The sequence below is a fragment of the Pelophylax lessonae genome (genome assembly GCF_965119305.1).
Source record: "Pelophylax lessonae genome assembly, chromosome: 6".
Taxonomy (NCBI): Eukaryota; Metazoa; Chordata; class Amphibia; order Anura; family Ranidae; genus Pelophylax; species Pelophylax lessonae.
Window position 1 is genome coordinate 170,557,306 of NC_138773.1, and position 21,049 is coordinate 170,578,354.

Below are 21,049 nucleotides of genomic sequence, written 5' to 3' on the forward strand. Positions count from 1 at the left end.
ACCAAGGACTTGGTAGCTAAAGGCTTCTGAAAGAAGATTGCTAATGCTGAAACTTGACCCTTGATGGTGCTCAAGGCTAGCTTCTGCTCAACCCCTTGTTGCAAAAAGGCCAATATTCGAGTCACCGAATAGGTACGTGGAGGAAATCCTAAAGATTCGCACCACGCAATATAAGTCTTCCATGTGTGATAATAGACCTTGCTGGAAGTCGCTTTCCTTGCTTTAATAAGGGTAGGAATGACTGAAGTAGACAAACCTCTGTCCTTCAGTACTTGGGTCTCAATGGCCAGGCCATTAAAATCAGCGACTGTAAAGCATGATGGTAAATTGGTCCTTGAGACCACAGACACTCCCTGAGACGAAGTTCCCACGGAACGTCTGCGACTAGCATGTCCAAGTCGGCCAGGCCGGCTTGAGGAGGCCAGCCTAGAATTTCTAGGACCACTGGCGCTGATAAAATCTGAACCAGGCGTCCCTAGAGGTGTCTGGCCCCGACCATCCGAGAAAGTCTGGTCGTTTTCTGTTCCCACACATTTATCAGATACCTGATTGTTATCAGGAAGGGTGATCTTTTCTGGTTGAACCTCAGGGACCGAAGTCACCCGACTAGAGGCTACTTGGCCTATCTGGTCAACCAGATCCGATTCCTGTGAGGTATAGGGACTAATCTTAGGAAAAGGTAAAGGAAAAGATCTATTCAGGGAACGGTAACTACCGCTTCCTGTAGTACTTAAATGTTGGAAGGGAAGAATCGCACCGGTAGTAGTGGTTGATGCTCGATCCAATGTCCTGAATACCGGTGAAAACGTCCCCCCACCCTGAAACCGGGTGGGGGCGCACCTTCAGGCTGTGTACTCCTTTGCTTCGGGTTTGGCTGGGTTGGTCCTCTGCTTGTCCGACCAGCCCTTCTTGAACCCTCCTGGAGGAGTCTTGCCTTTCCCGCTTGTACCAGCCGGGCGCCCTTTATGGGCGGTAAAGAAAGGTCCTCGCTTGTTGCGAGGTCCCTTAGCTTTAGCAGCCTGTGGCAAAAAAGTGCTCTTGCCCCCAGTGGCATCCTTAATGATTTCATCTAGGTTGGCCCCAAATAGACGATTCCCCTGAAAAGGGAGATTTGTCAAGGTCTTTTTGGAACCTAGGTCAGCTGACCAGCATTTTAACCACAGCACACGTCTGAGGGTGACCGCTGACATAGATGCATGCCCTAATAAGGGAGTAGTGTCCAAGGCTGCGTCACAGATAAACTGTAGCCCTTGTATAATCTGTTCCATCAAATCAGATGTCTCCTGGGGAATATCTTTTCCCCTAAGGTCTTGGCGTACCATTCTCGCCCATTCCGTAAGTGTCTGGGAAACTAGACCAATAACAATTACTGGTCTAAATGCTGACCCTATCAGAGAGAAGATGGTGCGGGACTCTGCTTCCATCTTTCGATCCACCGGATCCTTAAAGGACGAAGTGTCCTCCACTGGGATAACCGTGGCTTTATTCAGCCTGGAAATAGGTGGATCCACCACTGGTGGTACCGTCCATTTCTTAATGATGGATTCCTCAAACGGATAGCGTCTAGCAATAAGCTTGGAAATAGTAAAGGTACGTTTAGAATGCTCCCATTAATCTGATTACCGAAACACTTGGGTACAGGAAAAACCTTCACCGTTTTGATGGGCTTATTAGTACCAAAAGGAATCTCTGTTTCAGTTGCCTCTGCCGGTAAAGCCTCAAGTTTTAAGGTTTCCTGCACTGCCACAACTAGTGCGTCCACCAATGCTTCTTCCTGAATTATAGCGGGAGAAGAAACGTCCTCCTCACTGTCTGAGGGGGCTTTACCTGAGACAACAGCCCTTGCAGAGGAACCTGCAACTGCAGTGACCATCTCTGAATCTGAGTCAGATAGTATAGGGGTAGGCGGGGGTCGCTTCCTTGACCCCCGTCCCTGACAGGCCGCCTCCACCCGAGCCACCATAGACTCCAAAATTGCTGTAAATGACTCTACACTCTGTGCACCGGCGGGTCCCGTGGCCCCCTCGAGGGAAACAGGTGGGGGAATATGTGTGGCAGGGACCATGATAATTCCAGTCACTTCCTGGATAATATAATTCAAAAATAAAAAACTTTTTTTTTTTTTTTTCCAGACCCCCAGCGCCACAAAAAGCCCCCTTAGTGTTACCTGCTAGGGATCCCTATCGATCGAGAGAGAGAGAGAGATAGACCCCCAGGCTCACCACTTGATGCTGAGTTTAACTGCAACAGATTACAGCGCTGTCTTGACAAACAGGAAGTCTTTTGGCTGGCTGCCCAGGAAGAAAGGAGGCGGCTCCGCCCCTCTGCACGCCTTCCGGCGCCTCCCCTAGCTCCACGAGGTGTTTGGATCACCTCAAACATGGCCGCCCCCATGCTGGAGACACGAGGCTACGCCAAAATGGCGGCTCGTGCGATCCAGCAAAAAAAATGGCGGCGGCCTGTACTGAATAGCGGTGTGCTGCAGGGCACACAACACTCTCTCTGCATGGGGATTTGGCGTGGTTGGCGGTACCGGCCCTGGCGGACCGCATGGCCATTCGGGAGGCCTGCTAATAGCTGGAGATCTGATTAGGAAGGCAGTCTACATGTCCGTGGCTTCTGACTGGTAGGTAGCTTATTTTTATCACCGTAAGATTCCCAGAATGCCACTGATTACAATCTTTTTAACATGTATACAATTAGATTGTTAGCTCCCAAACCAAGCCTCCTGGCTTTTTGCACATAAAATCACACTCAAAGTAGGAGGATCTGTGTCATTTATAGGATAGAGAGGGACTCTATCTTACCATACAGAGAGGGGCCCGCGTTCACCACAAGACCCGTCAGGGGAAAAGGGGGAACATACTACTCACCATACCGGAACCAGGCGGGCACCAACTCCTGACAGTACCCCTCTCCACCGGGGCGGGAGGGCTGTTGACCGATATGGACGCCGTGACTCATGGTCTTTGGCGTTTCAGCGAGACGTTTAACTCGCGGGGTCAGTCCTTTAATGGGACTTTGTCGCGGCCGACCCAGCGCGGAGCTATGGCCTGCACGCGCTCGTAGGCTGAACTGGGGTGACCACCGGATCTCAACATGTCGCCCAGTTCAGCTTTCTTGCTTGAAGATCTCACAGGAACACTGGAGAAAAAAAGCTGTCTAAAAAAATCTTTTAAGAAAAAAATCTTGCCAGGACCTAAGATCCCAGCAAGGTATCTAGGTCCTTACTCCTAACTAGACAAAAAATAACGGATTTGCTGAGGCAGAGAGAGAGAGGATATACCCTCTGGGACTGCCCCTAGGGTGTGGCCAGAGCTTTTTAATTTCCTGTCTAGTCCTGCTCCTGTGGAGGCAACATAACCCGAAGGTGCTGTATCACCGAGGACTACGTCTGTCAATGAGCGCTAGAGAAACAGTTTTTTTAACAAGTAGTGTCAGGAGAATAATAACTCCACAGAGTAGTGGGTGCTGTGTCCGCCAATGAACATCAGAGAAATGGATTTTACGGTAAGTCAATCCCATTTTCTCTTTCGTTCATTGACTGACACAGCTCCTGGTATTCATAACCATTGGGACGTCCCAAAGCAGTGTTAAACATGACAGGTGGGAACAAAAAAAAAAATTCCCAGGGCGTTTGCCAACAAGGCAACAGGGGCTCAACCAAACAACCAGAGTCCACCTGAAAAAAACAATACACCCTCAAAGAAGATCAGGTCCTCTTAAACAGCTGCCTGCAAAACCTTGCGGCCAAAGGAAGAATCCGCAGGTGCCAACACATCCACTTGATAAAACTTTAAGCGTGCACCGACGACCAGGTAGCCATCTTGCAAACCTGCGTCACTGACATAGTTACATAGTTAGTGAGGTTGAAAAAATACATCAGTCCATCCAGTTCAACCTATGATGTGTGTGTGTGTTTGCTGTTAACCGTACATTGTATACCCCTGTATGTTGTGGTCTTTAAGGTGCCCATCTAATAGTTTTTTGAAACTATCGATGCTCCCTGCTGATACAACTGCTCTTACAGTGAAGAACCCCCTACGTATTTTAAGGTTAAACCGCCTTTCCTCTAGTTTTAGTGAGTGGCCACGTGTCTTATTGTATTCCCTTTCTCTGAATAGTTTGTTCCTTCTGCTAGGGTCGCCAGTACAGTATTTGTACATTGATATCATATCCCCCCTCAATCGTCTCTTCTCCAGAGAGAATAAGTTCAGTGCTTGTAGTCTTTCCTCATAGCCGATGCCCTCCATTCCCCTAATTATTTTTGTTGCCCTTCTCTGGACTCTCTCCAGTTCCAGCACATCCTTCCTGAGGACCGGTGCCCAGAACTGGACAGCATACTCCAGATGTGGCCGGACCAGAGTCTTGTAGAGAGGGAGAATGATCTCTTTATTTCTGGAGTGAATCCCCTTTTTTATACATCCCAGTATTCTGTTGGCTTTGTTTGCAGCGGCTTGGCATTGCATGCCACTGCCAAGCCTGTTGTCTACTAGTACCCCTAGGTCCTTTTCCATCCTAGTCTCACCCAGAGGTCCCCCCCTAGTGAGTAGCTTGCTTTCTGGTTTCTGGCACCCAAGTACATTACTTTACATTTTTGAACATTAAACCTCATCTGCCATGTAGTTGCCCACCCCATTATTTTGTTCAGGTCCGCTTGTAAGGTTTCCACATCCTGTATAGAATATATTGGCATGCTTAGTTTAGTATCATCTGCAAATACTGAGATTGTACTAGATATCCCCTCCTCTAGATCATTTATTAATAAATTAAACAGGATTGGCCCTAGGACAGAACCCTGGGGGACCCCACTTTCCACACCCGCCCAATCCGAGTACTCCCCATTAATCACCACCCTTTGCACTCTCCCCTGGAGCCAGTTCTCTATCCAGGTACTCACCTTATGGTCCATACCTACCTTCCTTTGAACAGTAAGCGTTTGTGGGGAACTGTGTCAAAGGCCTTTGCAAATTCCAGATACACCACATCCACAGGCTTACCTTTATCTAGGTGGCAGCTCACTTCATCATAGAAGGTTTATAGATTGGTTTGGCAAGAACATTTTTTCATGAATCCATGCTGATTACTACTAATAATACCATTTTTATTACTAAAGTCTTGTATGTGGTCCCTTAACATCCCCTCCAAAATCTTGCAGACTACTGATGTTAGGCTGACCGGCCTATAGTTTCCCAGGATATATCTCTTTCCTTTTTTAAATATTGGTACCACGTTGGCTTTTTTCCAATCAGCTGGCACCATACCCGTCTGTAAACTATCCTTAAAGATCAAGAATAATGGTCTGGCAATCACCTGTCTGAGCTCTTTAAGAACCCTCGGGTGCAAGCCATTCGGTCCCAGTGATTTATTTATGTTAAGTTTCTCTAGTTTAGTTCTAAGTCTATCTTCTGTTAGCCATGGCGGTACTTCCTGAGGTGTGTTATGTAGTTTGACCTTACAAGCTGGGTTAGTGTAGCCCCCCAATTCTTTTGTGAAGACTGAAGAGAAGAAATTATTTAACACTTTCGCCTTTTCCCTGTCCTCTGTGGCCAAATCTCCTTTGTCGTCTTTTATGGGGCCAATGTGTTCTGGCCTCGCTTTCTTACTGTTTATATACTTAAAGAATTTCTTGGGGTTCTTTTTACTCTCTTCCGCTATATGTCTCTCGTGTTCTATTTTAGCCGGCTTGATTTCGTCTTTACATTTCTTAATACACTCTTTGTAATGCTTGAATGCTGCCAATGACCCCTCAGCCTTGTATTTTTTGAAGGTTTTTTCTTTAGCATTAATATGCATTTTTATGTTGGAGTTTAGCCACTGTAAGGGGTTGGCTCGGTAGCGGGTGACCCCTTGGGTGGGTTCGTTACACAGAGAGACAGTCGAGGAGTGGTTGAAAACAACGGTCTATGGTTTATTCTTCCAATTTGCTGGAAACAAATGCAAGCATCGAAACAGCATAAATCAAACAAACATAAAATAAACCCTGGCCACTTGGGGCGTCTACCTTCACAACACAGGAACCTACCTATGGTGTCTGTCCCAACCTACTGCTGGGCAGACACTGCTGGTCATACAGCAGAAAACCAATAGTCTTTGTTTTCTTTTCACACAGAAAAAGTCAACACCACCTCACCTTCAGAAGTCTTTCTCAGCTCACTGCTCTCCTTAACGCTCAAAGCCTCAGGATGCAGCAATCGGTAGTTATCCTCTGGATAACTTATAGAGGCCTTAATTGCCTCATTCTGAATAGCTGAAGCTTTCCAACATCCTTAAACCTTTCTGGCTACCTCTGCAGCCGACACCTGATAGTAATTGGTGAATTGTCTAAACAAGGCAGAAATGTATCTCCCGTCTGTGACAACACCCACAGATTTACCTGACTTCCTGTCACACCATCCACGGTTTAGTTTTGCTCTTTTAAATTTATTTCCCTTTGGAATGCACTGGCCAATCCCTTTGTTAAGTATGCTCTTGAAACACTCCCATTTTTCCTCCGTGTTCTTTGTTCCCAGGGTTCTATCCCATTTGATATTTTCTAGCAGAGAGCGCAGTTTTGGGAAATTGGCTCTTTTGAAATTCAGTGTTCTTATTCTTTCCCTTATGTTTCCTATTACTATGATTAATACTGAAACTAATTGACCTATGGTCACTGTTTCATAATGACGCCTGATGACGGAAGGCCAAGGAGGCATTAGGCGCCCTAGTATAGTGTGCATTGAGAGGGAAAGGAGGAACCTGACCCCTGATGGAATAGGCCTGAACCACCATCTGTCTGACCCTCTTAGAAATGGTCGCAGAGGAATGTTTAGGCCTGGGAAACAGGAAGGCAACACAATGTCTTCATTCAAATGAAAGTCAGAGACAACCTTAGGAAGGAATGACGGACAGAAGCGAAGAACCACCTTATCCCTGTGAATCACCAGGTAAAGTGAACGACAGGGTAACGCCGCCAGTTCCGACACCCTGCACGCAGAAGTGATAGCCACGAAAAAGGCCACCTTCTGGGCCAACGTAAGCAGGGGAATATCCCGAATATTTTCAAAAGGAGGCTTCTGCAGAGCTGAAAGCACCAAATTAAAATCCCAGGGTGACAACGAAGCCCGCAAAGGAGGAACAAAAAGTTGGACATCCTGAAGAAAGGTACACACCAGGGAGTGTGTGGCAAAGGTCGTTGGAAGAAGATCACCAAGGTCAACACCTAGCCCCTGCTGGTACTCAAGGCAAATTTCTGTTCAACCCTACTGTTGAAGGAAGGTAAAGATCCAAGCCACCGAGAAGGAGCGTGGAGGTACCACAAGAGACTCACACCACTCAATGTATGTCTTCCACGTACGATGGTAGATCTTCCTAGAAGTAGATTTCCTAGCTTTCAAGAGGGTAGGAATCACCGACTAAGATAAACCTCTATCCTTCAGCACCTGGCGTTCAACAGCCAAGCCGTCAAAGCCAGCGACTGTAAAGCAGGAGGGGAGATCGGCCCTTGGGACAGAAGATCCACCCTAGGAGGAAGCTTCCAAGGAACCTCGGTGACCAGCCGCATCAGATCGGAGTACCAAGCCCGGCGCGAACAGTCCGGAGCCACTAAGATGACCGGAATCCCTTCTGCCTCGATCCTGCGTAGAAGTCTTGGCAGAAGCTTGAGAGGAGGGAAGGCGTAAATCAGACAATACTGACCCCACGGGGCCACCAGCGTGTCTCTGGCATCCACCAGAGGATCCCTTGATCGAGCTACAAACCTCTGCACCTTTCTGTTGAGCTGAGACGCCAACAGATCCACCTCGGGGGTGCCCCACCGGAAACATGGCTGATGAAACACCTCTGGATGAAGGAAGCACTCCCCGTGGTCCAACGCCTGCCGATTGAGATAATCCGCCTGCCAATTTTCAACTTAGGAATGTGTACGGCAGAGAGGGCTGGAACAAACTGTTCTGCCCACCTTAGAATGGTGGCTACGTCCAGAGCCGACAGGACACTTCTCGTGCCCCCTTGACGATTGACATAAGCCAGGGCTTGACAAATTTGCTTGAAATCTAGACGTCAGCTAAAAAATGTAGGAGTTTTTTTTTCCCGCATGCTGAATGGCCAGCTTCTGTTGGACCGGCTGCCATACACACGGGCTGAATGGCGGCCAGTTTTTAATGAACTGGCTAATGTTGCCCAGCCTTCAGCCCGTGTTTACTTAATGGTGTGATGGGCAGTGGCTTACTAGGGAAGGGCAATACAGCAAGCTGGAGGCGCTAGGAGATCCAGTAACTCATGCCACCTTAGGCCCCTTTCACACATGCACCTCAGAATCCGCTTGCTCATTGGGAATTTCTCTGCTAATCCCCGCTGAGCAGTTGGATGACAGGTCTTATCCACTCCGCTATGCACAGTCCCACTCTCCTCTATGGGGCAGTTGGATGGAAATGGACTGCTTGTCCATTTCAATCCGATGCCATCTGATTCAATCCATCAGACGGATGGAAAGTAGGACCACCATCCATCTGCTTTTGGCCGACAGGATCGGATGGCGGCAGTTCTCAGTGGACATCAGCCACTCCATAGAAGAGACTGGAGGGTCCGTTTGGATTCGCCTGAAAAACTGACAGGTGGACCTGAACAGACAGCCCATGTGAAAGGGGCCTTCGGCTGTGTGGCATGACAGGGAGAGAATAAAAAAAATAAATTTTAATGGAATAAAAAATAAAAAAAGTTTCCATCTCAGTGCCGGTAGTCTGGACTCTTCCAATGTCCAGATCCCCTGAGCAGAATGCTTGCCGAGGACGCCTCCCCAGCCCGACAGGCTGGCATCCATGGTGACCACTGTCCAATACAAGGGGAGGAAGGATTTTCCCAGCCGAAGGGCGGAGAACGTAGCCACCATATCAAGGACTCCCTCATTCCCCCGACTCAGCCGGATCTGATTTTCCAGAGACTGCGGAGTCCTGTCCCATTTGGTCAGAATCTCCCATTGCAGGAACCTCGTATGGAACTGTGCAAACAGAACCACCTCAAAAAGGTAGACACCATCAGGCCCAGCACCCACATGCAAGCCCGGAGGGACAACCACCTGTTGGACAGCAGGAGGCAACTCGCAGCCTGCAATTTTTGGAGTTTGTCCAGAGGAAGGAGCACTCTGGCTAGTGCTGAGTGTAGAGTCAGGCCCAGATAGTCCAGCTTTGTGGACATAACCAGAGCAGGACTTCTGAAAATTCAGAATCCAGCCGAACTCCCACTGAGTTTGTACTGTGATCTCCAAGTTGTCCACCAGAGCAGAGGGAAACTCTGCTCGCAGGGGGATCGTCCAAGTAGCCCAGTACCACGATTCCCCCCCGTTGGGATAGCAAGGCTAGCGCTGGGCTAACACTTTTGTGAAGACCCGAGGAGCAGAGGCGAGACCAAAGGGTAACACAACAAACCGATAATGCTCCTCTCCCACAGCAAAGCGGAAAAAACACTAGTGACGGGCACATATTGGAATGTGAAGGTAGGCATCCTTGATATCGATAGAGGTGAGGAAATCCCCCTGACGCAGGGATGCCACCACCGTTTGAATGGACTCCATTCTGAACTTCTGTACCCGCACAAAGCAGTTTAGTGCCTTGAGGTCCGGGATTGGACGCACTTTGCCTTCCTTCCTGGGGACTGTGAACAAGTTTGAGTAAAAACCTTTAAAACGTTTTGAAGTTGGAACAGGGACAATCACTCCTTGAAGGAACAGGTCTTGAACCACCCCAAACAGGCCCTGTTAAGCGGTCTGGGGACAGGCACAAGTTGGAAGGAAAAAACCTTGCTGGGGGACAAATGCAAAACTCGATCTTGTAGCCGGACCGAATGACTTTGTGGACCCACTTGTCCTGCACTAGGGAACACCATGGGTCCGGAAACCAGCAAAGATGCCCCCCCCCCCAGATACGGGTGAGGGCGCACCTTTATGCTGAAGGAGGCTTGATCACGGGTCTGGAGAAGTGCGATCTTGGCTTGCCAGACCAGGTTTGTTTGGATTCTCCTAAAGAGGCCCTGAAAGGCTTCGAGCCCTTATCAGTCAACCCTGTGGGATAAAAAAACTTCTTATGAGTTGAGAAGGTGGGCCCACGTCTATGATGAGGTTCCTTGCCTTTAGTAGCCTGCGGAAGAAAAGTACTCTCCCCCCCGCCCCCTTTGAGATGTTAATGTCATCCAGGGCAGCTCCAAACAGGCGATCTCCTTGAAAGGAAGATCAGTCAAGGCCGTTTTTTGAAGTCCGATCCGCAGACCAACATTTGAGCCAAAAGACACACCGAAGGACCACTGCCAAAACAGAGAGGCGAGCCATCAGGGAAGCCGCATCCAAAGAGGCATCACAGATAAACTGAAGCCCCTAGACCAGCTGGTCCACCAGCTGGGCAAAGGCAGGGAGGAGCGATTCCCCCTCTAGGTCACGGCCGAAGAGCTTAGCCCACTCGGTCAGAGTTTGCGACAATAGGGCAATGGTGAATACTGGCCTCATTGCCGAACCAGCCAGAGTGTACATATGGCAGGCCACAGCCTCCGCCATCAGTCGGATCCTTAAAAGCCAGGGACTCTTCAACCGGTATCATGGTTGCCTTGTTTAATCTGGAAACCAGAAGGTCCACCACCGGCAGCACAATCCACTTCTTAACAAGGGACTTCTCATTGGGGTAACGCCTAGTAAAGCGCTTAGGGACCCCACAGGGATGTTTTGGTCGTCCCCACTCTTTAGCAACAATTCTGTGAAAATAGGCAGGGAAATGAAACACTTTTGCAGCTCTGGATGGCTTGTGAGTGCCAAAGGCTTGTCTGAATCTAGTGGTAAGTCTGGTCGCTTGAGCTGCATCCTCGATCTTCGGGGTCTCACGCACAGATACAATCAGTGCATCCACCAGCGCCTTTCCGTGTGCGGTCGCAGACGTGGAGGTATAATTCTCACTATCAGAGGATTCCAGGTGTGTGGTTGCAGACTCAGCAGGATGACCTACGTCCGCGGTGGCCAAATCAGATTCAGGATCTGATGCGACAGATGAGGCGGGATGTGCTTTTTGCTAGCCTGTCGCCCGCAAGCCACCTCTAGCTGGGACACAAGGGACTCCAGGACCGCCATCAGTGCATGGATGGTTGGGATCTGGTGGGGCAATCAGGTGAGGAAATGTTCTCCAAAGACTCACAAAAAAAGTGTAAAACACTGCTAAGGGAAAACCCCCACCGCGTTGGCAGCACCACCTGGTTGCCAGGCACAAAGCACCAGCAATCCTCAGCAGAGAGGGAGAGAACCCCACCAGACTCACCACCCGCAGAGACAAGCACCTGCAGCCACCAGGATAATCTGCACTACACGTGGGGTGATCAGGAAGTAAAATGAGCCAGGAGTCAGCACCAGGGGATAAGGGGCTCTCACCGCTGAAATCGACACCCACAGGGCTCCACTGTCATGGCTGCCTCCATTTTCAATGGCAAACCACAGCAAAATGGCCGCTGGACTACAAAAACATGGCTGTTGTGTATAGAACACACAGGCTACAACAAAATGGTGGCCCAGTGCGGCACCACGAGGCTTACTGGGACCCAGGACTGGGAGACCAGGCCTCCAGGACAGATCCAGGCAGGCTGGGGGGCCCTGGCAGGAGCCTGCACCAGGTACAAACCCCCCCCTCCCCAGCACAATCGACCATCCAGTCGCTGGCAGCACACCCCCCGTCCCCCATCACCAGTCAGCGCCCTGCCCCCCGCACCCCCTGAAAGTGGCCAGACCATCCAAACAGTCCAAGCCTATGTGGAGGGGGGGGCAGGATGAGGGGCTCGGCAAGGGGGGAGTGTCTGCGAGAAGGAGGGGAACCTGGGAGTCTGACCGTCCCAAGGAGGGGCCCACTTCCACCCCAAAGCCCTCCAGGGGGAGAGAGGGGACAGCTACTCACCCTACCAGGAACCAGGCAGGCGCCGCTCCAGACAGAACCCCTCTCCACTGAAATGGGGGGGGGGGGGGGCTGTTGGGCAGGAGGAACCCTGCGGCTCAGGCCGAGACCGGGTCGTATGCGACCTTGCAAGATGTTTAACTCGCAGGCCAGCCCCTGGCCAGTGGGGCTAAGTAGTGGCCGAACTAGTGCAGAGCTGAGGTCTGCGCACGCTCACTGGCCAGACCGGGGTGACCACTGGATCTAGATGATCCAGTCCGTTGCCCAGTGCGGCAGTTGATTGTAGATCTCACAGGAAAAATCCAGGAAAAAAGAAAAAATGGCCAGGACCAAAGATCCCAGCAAGGAACTAGGTCCTTACTCCTGACTAGACAGAAAAAAACTGAGTGGCTATAGCAGAGAGAGGGAGTATACCCTCTGGGACGGCCCGTGGGTGTAGCCAGAATTTTTTTCTGGAAAACTGATACTTATTTACTAAGAGAAGATTGAGCTCAACTAAACTAAACCACTAGTGCAAACATAAATGACTGTGCAAAATTATATCTGTGCAAAAATACAAAGTAGAATAAATACATAAATATATTAAAATATATTGAATAATCCAGAAATGATTGATAAAGTTTTTTTCATAAATAAATCCGTGAATAGTTAATCCAAAAAATCCATAAATTGGAAAAAGTCCATAAAGTGAAAATAAATATCCGGATTTAAACGGTGACAGATAATCGATACAATAGTGATACACCTCCACCAGAAAGCGAGGACACCCAGAGTGTGTGCAGGCTTACCAGATGGACTGCACCCCTTCAGTTATAGGGGGTCAATCAAGCAGATATAGATATGACATCAGGCAACAGAATGGGCACCGACTTCAAATTGCTCCAAAAACGACTCCTCCTCCAATAGCAAAAAATGGGGAATGGAAACCCACACCACGTACCCGAAGGGAAAGAAGGGTCTCAATAGTGAAGTATGTTCAAGGTTAATTAAAATGTGTTGAAGTCAAATGCACTTACATGTATAAATCGATAACAGGGCAATAAAGGATAAAAATCTTGGTCTCCGGAACAGGAACGCCTTCCGCGTTCCAGCTGCGTTCCACCAGGAGCCGGAAATTATGTAAAGGCGCAGTCACGGTGCTACGTAGGGACATAAGGCGCATTTACGTCATTTCCGGCTCCCGGTGGAACGCAGCTGGAACGCGGAAGGCGTTCCTGTTCCGGAGACCGAGATATTTATCCATGTAAGTGCATTTGACTTCAATAAATTTTACGTAGGACCATGACTGCGCCTTTACATCATTTCCGGCTCCTGGTGGAACAGGGGGACATTATGTTTTCGGACACCGTCAGGTTGCAGCTCAGTCTGTTCAGGAGCTCAGTGATGCCCTGGTCCATATTTTGGAGGAAATACCCCAGGACACCAGCCGTCGTCTCATTAGGAGCATACCCCGATGTTGTCAGGCATGCATACAAGCATGTGGGGGCCATACAAACGACTGAGTACCATTTTGAATTGCTGCAATATAATTTCAGCAAAATTGACTAGCCTGCTGCATCATTTTTTCACTTTGATTTTTGAGGCATCTTAGAATTCAGCCCTCTGTAGGTTGATAATTTTAAATTTCCATCAAACAGGGATGGGGCATCCTTTCATTCCTAACACATTAACCAGTCCATATCAGTATAGATATCTAGGATGATATATTTCCCTATTGAGATCTGATGCGTTTGCAAAGAGTTTCTTTTTTTTTTTTTGAGCAGTGTATTTTACCAGCCAGTCCCATCAGCTGTGAAAATACCCAAACGATTCCTGCAACTAATTGGATGCGGGTCCTGTTTCGGCAGACAAATTTTCTCCATGGCCAGGTTTAGAACCATGTCAGATGAACAATTTTTTAGCAGCGATTAATCACTGCCACAAATTATTCATACCAGTGATTTTCAGTTATTTTTAGCCAGAGATGTAACGGTTATAGTGACTAGGAAGCGATTTGTTACTGCTGCTGGTTAAAATAGTGCAAGATTAGTCAATCACTAAACAACAGAGCTACAAAATAAGAGAGTTAATAATGCCATAGAGAATAACTAGGGTTTCCTTAGCAAGAGATTGCAAAAACTGGTGAGAGTGCCCATGCTGATCCACAGCCAAAAGCACTTAAAATGGGTGTTTGAGCTTGATGGGGAAATTTCATATTGCCTTATTAAAGTTGGCTCACAATGTCCTGGTTACCTTAGCTGACTTCCTACCAAAAAAAAAAAATGCCATTACAAACTGACCAAGTCCTTTAAATGTCACGTTGCTTACAAAGGGAATGGGTTATCAATTTCCTTACATTCAAGTCCTATATATTACATAACTAAAACCTGGAACAAATTGTCTCGCCTCAGAGCTGCTATCATGCATGCATCTGATTGTGATCATCTGTGCTGTACTGTATAAGATAGAGGGACCGTGGCAGAAAAGGCATCTTTAATTAAGTAGTCTTGTTATATTTTCTAACATTATTACATTTGTTATCTGTAATTACTTGATTAAATGTTATACCTACAAGTGTGTGTGATCATTCTCCGCACATCTAGAATACAGCCCCAGAAATGTAAGATATAATGTAATCGTGATAAAACAGAGCTTCAGGACTGGTCCACAGCACAATGAAAGAAGCTGACCAGGTCTGATGAATTGCGTTTTCTTTCACATCATGTGGATGGCTGGGTGCGTGTGAATCAAGGGGAAGAGATGGGACCAGGATGCAGCATGGGAAGAAGGTAAGCTGGCAGAGACAGTGTGATGCTGTGTGCAATGTTCTGCTGGAAACCTTGTGTCCTGCCATTAATGTTGATGTTACCAGACATGTACTATCTACCTAAACATTGTTGCTCATAAACTACACTCCTTCATGGTATTCCCCGATAGCAAACAACAAATATTGAAATGTTGACTTGGACTCCAATTTTCCCAGATCTCAATCCAATCAAGCATCTGTGGGACATGCTGTAAAAACAAGTCTGATTTATGGAGGCCCTACCTCACAACTTACAGGACTGATTTACTACTGACGGCTTGGTGTGGGATACCACAGCATACCTTCACAGGTCTGATGACGTCCATGCCTGGACAGGTCAGGGCTGTTTTGGAGAGTAAGGGGGGCCTTCCCTATCTATTAAGTGGGTTGTCGTTGAGTGGCCAAATGTGTCTGTTTTTTTCTCCCTTTTTCTTTTGAGGAAAACTGCTTTTTTTTTTTTTTTTTTTTAAATCTGAATTAAAGGCGGAAAAAAAAAAAGTGTGGTCATAAAGTTATGGCTGATCTGTGCATAAGGAGGACTGTATAAAGATTATCAGCAAGTACAGAGCATAGTATGTTTGCATAATTTACCCATCATTCTTGTTTGGATTTTCCATACCAGAGATTATAATCAGAAAGACAGTCTACAAACCGCTGAAAAAAGGTGGACATCAAGTTTATTAAACATAAAAATGAATAGCCTCAAGATATCTGGAACAAACAGTTACCATTTTAAAACAACAACACTATAAATGAAAAAAAAAAAAAAAAAAAAAAAAGCAGAGATAAAACAGTCTTTATCCAGAGCATCCTCTGCAGCCACAATGTGTGCACTCAATAATTCTCCCCTAAAACAAAGAAAATAGAAAATATTGATTATTTCCCAACTTTACGAACAAATTATGAACCCACAATAAGGCTGACTTTTGTTGACATTAAGATTTCTTTTTTTCTTTGGGGGGATGAATGTGACGGACATGAGTAATTCTAGCATAGAAAGTATATTATATATATATATATCCATCCTAAAACGTTACACAGGCGCGCCCCAGATTTTGCGCAGGAGGGCTGCCCTGCTGCAGTATATCTGCGTGGGGCGGTCCATAAGAGGTTAAACAACAGTGTGCAAACTAAAATCCTTCCTTTTGATAAATCAATAAATTTACTTTCTTAAACAGGGAGAAGAGAGGGTGCCAACCTTATTGCAATGCACTCTCAAGTGAAAAGTGATCCAAATGTGTAAACAGATAAATGCCCTCAGGGAATAGTATTAAAGTGCTATAGTACAAAATACATGCATACCAAGGCAAAAAAAATGACCATCCAAAAAAGATAAAAATGATGGATCTCGATCTTCCTTCAGTTAAGCCACCCCCCCACAGTTAGAAAGCACTCCCTCGGAGCACACTTAACCCTTTGATTGCCCCTGTTAACCCCTTCTCTGCCAGTGTCATTAATACAGTAAGGGTGCATTTTTTTTTTTTTAGCACTGATAACTGTATTAGTGTCACTGTCCCCCCCCCCCAAAAAAAAAAAAAGTGTCAGTTAGGTGTCCAATTTGTCCGCTGCAATGTCACAGTCCCGCTAAAAATCGCTGATCGCTGCCATTACAAGTAAAAAAATAAACATTTCATAAAAATATTGCATAGTTTGTAGACATTAACTTTTGTGCAAACCAATTAATATCCGTTTATTAGGATTTTTTGTTAACTAAAAATATGTAGCAGAAAACATTGGCTTAAATTGATGAATAAGCTATATTTTTTTAACTTTTTTTATTGGGTATGATTTAGAACAACGTAAACAAATTAGATTTTCATCTTACAGTAAAATCCTTTTCTCTGATGTTCATTGATGGACACAGCTCCAGAATTTTAACCATTGGGTTATGCTGCCCCCTACAGGAGTAGGACACTAGGCAGGAAAAAGCTTTACCATGCCTATGGGGTAGTCTCAGGGGATATACTTCCACACTCTGCTATAGGCATTCAGTTTTGTTGCAAGCAATGTTAGAAGAAAAATAACTCAACTCAATAGAGGGGTGGGTGCTGTGTCCATCAATGAACATCAGAAAAAAGGATTTTACGGTAAGACAAATATATTTTTCTCTTTCATTCATTGACTGACAGCTCCAGAATCTTCTTAACAATTGGGACGTCCCAAAGCAGTGTTATACATGAGGGTGGGAATAACACAGCAGAAAAAATTCCCAAAAGGCTAAACCTAGCCAACACGGTAACATGGAGATTCAACCAGGAGCAACTGGAGCTCATCTGAAAACAATACACCCTCAAAGAGGGCCAGGTCCCATCAAACAGCAGCCTGCAAAACCTTGCAGCCAAAAGCAGCATCCGCAGATGCCAATACATCCATAAAATTTATTTAAAGTGTGCACAACCAGGTGGCCGCCTTGCAAACCTGTATCACCGATGCCTGATTGCGGAAAGCCCAAGAGGCACTAAGCGCCCGCGTAGAAAGCGCCTTATCAGGGAGCAAAGGAACCTGACCCTTGATGGAATAGGCCTGCACCACCGTCTGTCTTGTTAATCTGGAAATGGTCACAGCAGACGTGACCAACCCTTTGTGAGGTCCATCCGTAAGGATAAACAGTAAGGCTGATTTCCTAAATGACTCGGTTGCTGCAAGGTACACCCTGAGCACCAGACCCACATGCCAGGCAATGCCCCTAGGATGTTTAGACTTTGGACACAGGGAAGGCAACACAATGTCTTTATTCAGATGGAAACCATAAACAACCTTAGGAAGGAAAGACTGACCAGGGCGAAGCACCACTTTATCTCTGTGAGCCACCAGGTAAGGTTAACGTCAAGACAACGCCGCCAGCTCCGACACCCTGCATGCAGAAGTAATAGCCACCAAGAAGGATACGTTCTGGGACAATGTGAACAGAGGAAGCTCGCAAACATTTTTGAAAGGCGGTTACTGGAGAACCGACAGCACCAAAATTGAGATCCCACAGAGGCAACAGAGACCATACTGGGGGAGCCAAGTGGCGAACCCCCTGAATAAAGGATGGTAAAAGAAGACCGCCAAGGCCGAAAAACCTGGCACTTGACAGTAACCAAGGCCAGGCGCTTCTCCAAGCCACCAAAAGAGAATGGGGATGACACCCCAAGAGACTCACACTACGCAATGTACGTCTTCCAGGCGCGATGGTAAATCTTCCTAGGAGGTAGATTTTCTAGCCTTCAACAGCGTGGGAATCACTGATTCAGACAACCCCCTATACTTCAGCACCTGGCTTTCAACAGCCAACCTGTTAAAGCCAGCAACTGTAAAGCAGGATGAAAGATTGGCCCCTAGGCCAATAGATCTTCTCTGAGAGAAAGTCCCCAAGGGGCATCTGCAACTGGCCGTACCAGATCGGCGTTCCAAGACCGGCTAGGCCAGTCTGGAGCCACTAGGATGACTGGATCCCTTCTGCCTTAATCCTTCGCAAAAAACTCAACAGAAGAAGTTTTAGCGGGAGAAAGGCGTATATCAGATGACATTGGCCCCAAGGAGCCACCAGTGTGTCTGGGGCATCGGCCAGAGGATCCCAACACCTTGCCTCAATTCTATGTACCTTCCTGTTGAGACAAGAGGCCAACAGGTCCACCTCGAAAGTTCCCCACCGGAGACATAGCTGAACTTTAGGAATGCCGGCTACCTGCTGAACCGCCAGAACATTTCTTATGCCCCCTTGTTGATCGACATACGCCACGGCCATGGCATTGTCCCACTGAATCCTTACAAGGCACCCCAAAAGGCAATTTGTTTAATGAGCCAAACAAATCTTATAGGCTGAAGTTCCAGTATATTGATCGGTAGTCTTGACTCCTCCAGAGTCCAGACCCCTTGAGCACATCTGTGCCCAAAACGCCTCCCGGACAGGCTGGCAACCGTGGAGACCACCGTCCAGTACAGGGGTAGGAAGGATTTGCTCTGTCGAAGCGCCGGAGAGCGAAGCCACCATATCAGGGACCCACTCGTATCCCGACTCAACAGGATCAGATTGTCTAGAAACTGAAGATTCTTGTCCCACTTGCCAAGAATCTCTCTTTGCAGAGGTCTCAAGTGGAACCACATCGAAGGTACCATCAGGCATCAGGCACAGCACCCACATGCAAGTCCTGAAAGATGACCGACTGCTGGACAACAGGAGCCAAGTCGCATACTGCAGTTTTTAGAGTTTTTTTTTCCTCGAAGAAACACCCTGGCTGAAGACGAGTCCAAAGTCAGACCTAGATAGTCCAACTTAGTGGACCAAACCAGAGCAGATTTTTGATAGTTCAATTTCCAACTGAAATCCTACAGTAATTTCCAATAACCCCTTGTAATAGAAAGTCTTGCACTGTCATGAAGAGACCCCACAGGCAGTCCGGGGACAAATGCAGGTTGTAACAAAAGAACCCCACTTGAGGACAAGACCGAAACTTGATCTTGTAGCCGGACCAAATCAGCCCGTGGACCCCCATTACTTGAATCAGGGAGGTCCATGGGTCAGGAAAGAAGTGAAGACGTCCCCCCACCTCAGACACAGGTGAGAGCACCCTTTCAGGCAGAATCCGCTCTCGGCTTACCAGACCAGGTCCTCTTGGAACCTCCGGAGAAGGTCCCAACAGACTTCGATCCTTTGTCCTGAGATCCTGAGAGACTAAAAGGCTGCATATGAGCAGAGGAAAAAAAAAAAAAGGGCCCACGTCTGCGACGAGACTCCTTGCCCCTGGCAGCCTGTGGAAGAAGAGTACTCTTCCCCCCTGTAAAACGTTAATGATATCCTCCATATCATGCGCCGAAGGATCACTGCTGTCACACAACCTAAAAACTAAGGGAGCCACATCCAGAGAGGCATCACAGACAAAATGCAACCCCTGGACCAACTGGTCCGCCAGCTCCGCAAGGGCAAGGGGAAGCCGTTTCCCCCTCAGATCCTGGCGTAAAAGCTTTGCCCACGCCGTTAAAGTCTGGGACACCAATGCTATGGTGAACACTGGCCTAAGGACCGAACCGGCCACAGTAAACATGTGGCAGACCAAAGTCTCGGCTTTCCTGTCAAAGGGGTCTTTAAAAGCTGGAGACTCCTCCACCGGATTAGAGTGGATTTATTCAGCCTGGAACCTGAGAATCTACCACAGGTGGGACCGTCCACGTTCTTTGACAGGGACTCTGAAGCCGGAGACTCCTCCACCGGATTAGAGTGGATTTATTCAGCCTGGAACCTGAGAATCTACCACAGGTGGGACTGTCCACGTTCTTTGACAGGGACTCTTCAAAGGGATACTGTCTAGCGAAAAAGCTTACGCATCAACCTAGGCACCAACATATTGCGTTTAGGTCACTGACTCGCGACAATTTTGTCAAAATAGGTGGGAAAAGGGAATACCTTTGCTGTTTTTGGGGAGCTGCGGGTACCAAGGGGGGCTGTCACCTCAGACGCAGCAGCATCCTCCATTTTTAAAAGTTGCCCGCACCGATACAGTCAGTGCATCCACCAGTGCCGTTTCATGTGTGGCTGCAGGAGAAGAGGAATCATCCTCACTAACAGAGCACTCGAAGTGCGTGGACGCAGACCCAGTAGGGTCGCTACATACTAAGTTCACCCCGAAACATAAAAATCAGGGGAGACTGCCGATTGTGATAGCGCCGACTGCGCCGCCGCAAGGGGATACCTGGCCAAGGGTTCAAAAATGGACCGCCTATGAGACCCCGCAAAAGACAAGGGGGGGGGGGGGGGTCGCCTTAAGAGCCCACCATAGAGGACATAATAGAACATAGCCCCCCCTTAAAGGTGGTCCGCCCGCCGTAATGCGGATGCGCAGGCAGGATACCCCCATCCACACAATAATGGCGGCATGAATGCCACTAAAAATTAAGCGCCCCCACGGTGCCACCCAGTTCAAGGGAGGTGCCAAGCTGACCATATGGCCCAGCAGGCTGCAAGCCGCAGCCTAAATTCTTGTGGGGGCCCAGCCACGAATAACATGGATCCCCAGTCCGGCAGATCCCAAGGGGGGAGTTGGGGGCCAACCATCCCAGGAAGGGGCCCAAATCCACCCCAAAAGACCACCAAGGGAGAGGGGGGGGGGGGGACATTACTTACCACACTATGGAACCAGGTGGGCACTGCTCCGGGCAGATTACCGCAACATTGGAATGGGAGTGCTGCGGGCCAAGAGGCACGCTGCGACTTAGGCCGGGAACAGTTTGAATGCGCCCTCGCAAGACGTTTAACTCGTCCAGAGGGGCTGGGTTGCAGCGACCTAGCGTGCAGCTGAGGCCTCGCTGGCCGGACTAGGGAGACCTTAAGGATCTAGAATATCCAGTCCGTCGCCCAGTCCGGCAGTTGATTATAGTTCTCACAGGAACAGAA

The 21,049-nt window shown here is 48.0% G+C and overlaps 1 protein-coding gene across 1 annotated transcript in view; it reads right to left on the reverse strand.

Moving 5' to 3' along the window:
- Positions 1-15,399: 15,399 nt before the first annotated feature.
- The window catches only part of BUD31 (BUD31 homolog), a 46,377-nt gene continuing 40,727 nt past the window's right edge, over positions 15,400-21,049 (reverse strand). Inside the window, exon 5 of the mRNA XM_082260149.1 lies at positions 15,400-15,524. Coding sequence (XP_082116275.1) covers positions 15,474-15,524 — 51 coding nt within the window. The 3' untranslated portion in view covers positions 15,400-15,473. The remainder of the gene's footprint in view (positions 15,525-21,049) is intronic.